Source organism: Austrofundulus limnaeus, unplaced genomic scaffold, assembly GCF_001266775.1.
Source record: "Austrofundulus limnaeus strain Quisiro unplaced genomic scaffold, Austrofundulus_limnaeus-1.0 Scaffold202, whole genome shotgun sequence".
Lineage (NCBI taxonomy): Eukaryota > Metazoa > Chordata > Actinopteri > Cyprinodontiformes > Rivulidae > Austrofundulus > Austrofundulus limnaeus.
This window is the reverse complement of record NW_013952604.1, coordinates 614,145-617,285: the sequence shown is the minus strand read 5'-3', so window position 1 is coordinate 617,285 and position 3,141 is coordinate 614,145. Positions and strand designations below refer to the sequence as shown.

The following is a 3,141-nucleotide window of genomic DNA, read 5'->3' as shown; positions in this document are numbered from 1 at the left end:
TTATTATTGTTATTATTATTATTATTTGCATTCAAGTTATTGGTGCACTTCTATTGGGTACTCCACAAAATTACAACACAAGGTCTGAGGTGTGGTTGATTACTGTCACAGCAGCTGAACACAGAACTTTTTTTAGTCCTTCACAATAAGAGTCTCAACACTAATATTGTTCTCCAGTAAAATTCTTCTTGCAGCCTAAATCACTCAAAAAATTTGAGAAGTTATTTATAGTTTGCGTTCAGCTCTAGTAAACTTATTTATTATTAAAACCTATTTTTCTCACAGTTTTGTAGAACCTTTTAGATTCAAACTGAAACCTGAAGCACAGTTTATTTTGKACATTTGAGTAAGTTTGAGTTTCAATTTGCTGTTAACTCCTGTTAAGTTTATTTGTGCTTGTATTTAAAACTTGTGTTTTTGCCTCTGCAGAACCATTTCCTGTCCTTTAGTGCCTTTAATTCTAAAACTTGTGTTTTTGCCTCTGCAGAACCATTTCCTGTCCTTTAGTGCCTTTAATTCTAAAAGTTGTTTTCCACTTTTACTGACCTGCATTTGCTTGGCAACTTTTTATTTAGTTATTTAGTTATTTATTAAATTTATTTATTTATTTTTTGTGGGGCTCATATCCCTCCACACACATCTTTGTAATATGAAGTTGCTACAGAACTTATGGCCATTTTAAATATTAGCGCTAGTGATGGCTTAGTTTAACATTTTGTCAAACTGGGAAACAAACAAAAATATTACATGATTTTTTTTCCAAATGACCCTCATACATATTTATACTTTGTTGCTTTAGTTATCAACTTTTTTTTTTTGTAAAATGTCCCACATGTTGCATGGGGAGAGGATGGCATTGATGAACTGCATGTAGTAGGCTATGTCTTTCAAGAACTGTTGGTATGTACCGCTACTTTTACATATATGCAATGAGTTTGTCTACACTATACAGTTTGTGTTTGTTGTATTCACATATACAACATACTAAATAAAATATTTATATAAAGGCGTACTGTAATGTCAGTAACTTAATACTCAATGCAATATAGTGTGCAGTATATTACTGCATTAGACGTTTTTTGATGGGACACAGATAACAGAGGGGCTGGCTTGTTTAAGCATGGAAAAAGCCAAAGTAGAATTAACAAAAATAATTCTTTGTGACCTCCTATAGATCTTCTGTTGAAGTGGGGAAGCAGCTGTCATCCCCTGACACCATCGTTTGAAGTGATATGGACATCCGGTATGCCACAAGTGAAATATTTATGCCCTCGTTTTTGTTTCTTCCACTTTAATCCTATCACTACCAGAAGATGGCGGATAGTTTGATTTGATTCTTTTTCCATTTACTTTGTTTGCTGAAGAATAATAGGAATGAATAAAATGAATTTATTTTCAAATATATATATATAATATTCCATCGTATGCTCATTGGAGTTATGTCATGTTATAGCAAATCTGTAACCATGTATGTTTAAGGTCTTTGCGTTGGTTTTCATGCAAAATGTTATGTCATGCAGTACATTTATTGTTTTATTATTGAAAAAACAGGAAAAAAAGAAATAAAAATTTCAAAGAGAGACCTCTGGCCTGAATTTTAAAGACATATTTCCGTCTAGTCTGGGATAGTGCAACAAATATAATTGGTTAAAAACACATCTTCATAAATCTGCAACAAATATAATTAATTAAAAACACAATACTGCACGTCTTCATAAACCTTCTGTAATCAGAACATGTTCATCTCTTACAGCTTTTTGGATTTGTCATGTATTTGCATCCTATTCTTGGTTGTCATCAGAAATATGTGGAAATACATAAAAAGCAGCTTTAAAAGCACAAATGTTTACACTGGAATATGTTTAGAGCAGAAAAAAAAGATATTTGTTAATTTTTTATACCAAGTTTGCATCTAGAACAATAAAATATTTCAAGTTAAATACACGCAGATTTACATCCATGTTGTTTAGTTTTCTGTGGTGGTGTTGCCAGCCTGGTTGTAAATGGTTGTGGTGCTGATCCGGGTCATTCAGTCAGGAAAGCAACTCTGGTTTCTGACTCCAGTGCTCTTCTCTCTTCAGTACTCTGCTCCCACCCAGATCTCACAAGCATTTCCTGTCCATCCTTCCCAGCACTCGCAGTTGCCGCAGTTACACAGGCCGTTCCCTGGGAGAAGATGTGAGAAGAAACTCTGTGAATTGAAAAGCACTGTACCATCTTGCCTGACCTTTAACAAACTTCCTATTTTCACACTCTTGCTTTTGTGGTTGCAACTTCTCCTGACAGGAGCAATGTAAACCAGCTGTTCTCTTTTCATGTTTGTGGTTTTCCACCAAGCTGGTCTCAAAGTAATTCTCTGAAATACTGTATGATTAGACATTAGTWAAACAAACTTGGATTTCATCACCTTTATGTCGACATTGATGGTTTTAGCATGAACAGAAGGCAAGGCATGCATAATATTTGCAAATTATTTTGTAACAAAGATGTAAATACAAGCAAAGGTAAAAACTTGTCACCATGAACGCAACACTGTGAGGTGTCAAAGACCTCTGCTGGTCAAATACATATCTAGTGAACAAATATCTCAATAAAAGAAAGAGAACGGTGAGGAGGAAACAGCTAATTGAAATAATAAATTTAGGTAAGTAGATGTGAAAAAAATGAAGAAAGGAATGGGAAGTACATGTCAACATGTGGATCCTTAAAGATAATACGTTTTCCTYATTATTCCTCTCTCGGTCTCATATAAAATTGTTACTGTGACAATAAAAATGATTTMTTCTGATTTTATTAAAAGGTGATTGTAGGTTAATCCTTGCCATGTTTACCCTTTTACATTAATGTCCCCTTAAAATCTTAGTCAACTTTTTCCCTAAACTTTGATTTTCTTTTAGGCAGRAGTCAAAATGTTTCAACCAAAGACGAAAATTCATAAAAAAAATAAAACCTCAAAATTCTTTCAAGCCATGTGAAGTCCTAAAACACTGACAAAACTTGCTGGACAGCACTAAACAGAGCATTTGCTTGAGATTTCCTTTTCCTCATTTGGATGGACCCCATCTATCTATCTATCTGTCTATCTGTCTATCTGTCTGTCTATCTATCTATCTATCTATCTATCTATCTATCTATCTATCT

General features: G+C 33.8%; 1 protein-coding gene across 1 annotated transcript in view; it reads right to left on the bottom strand.

Annotated features, from left to right (window-relative positions):
* Positions 1 to 786: 786 nt before the first annotated feature.
* itgbl1 (integrin, beta-like 1) overlaps positions 787 to 3,141 on the bottom strand; it is a gene marked incomplete in the record, with an annotated part of 79,402 nt that continues 77,047 nt past the window's right edge. The window contains 1 exon segment of the mRNA XM_014018802.1: positions 787 to 2,166. Coding sequence (XP_013874256.1) covers positions 2,078 to 2,166 — 89 coding nt within the window.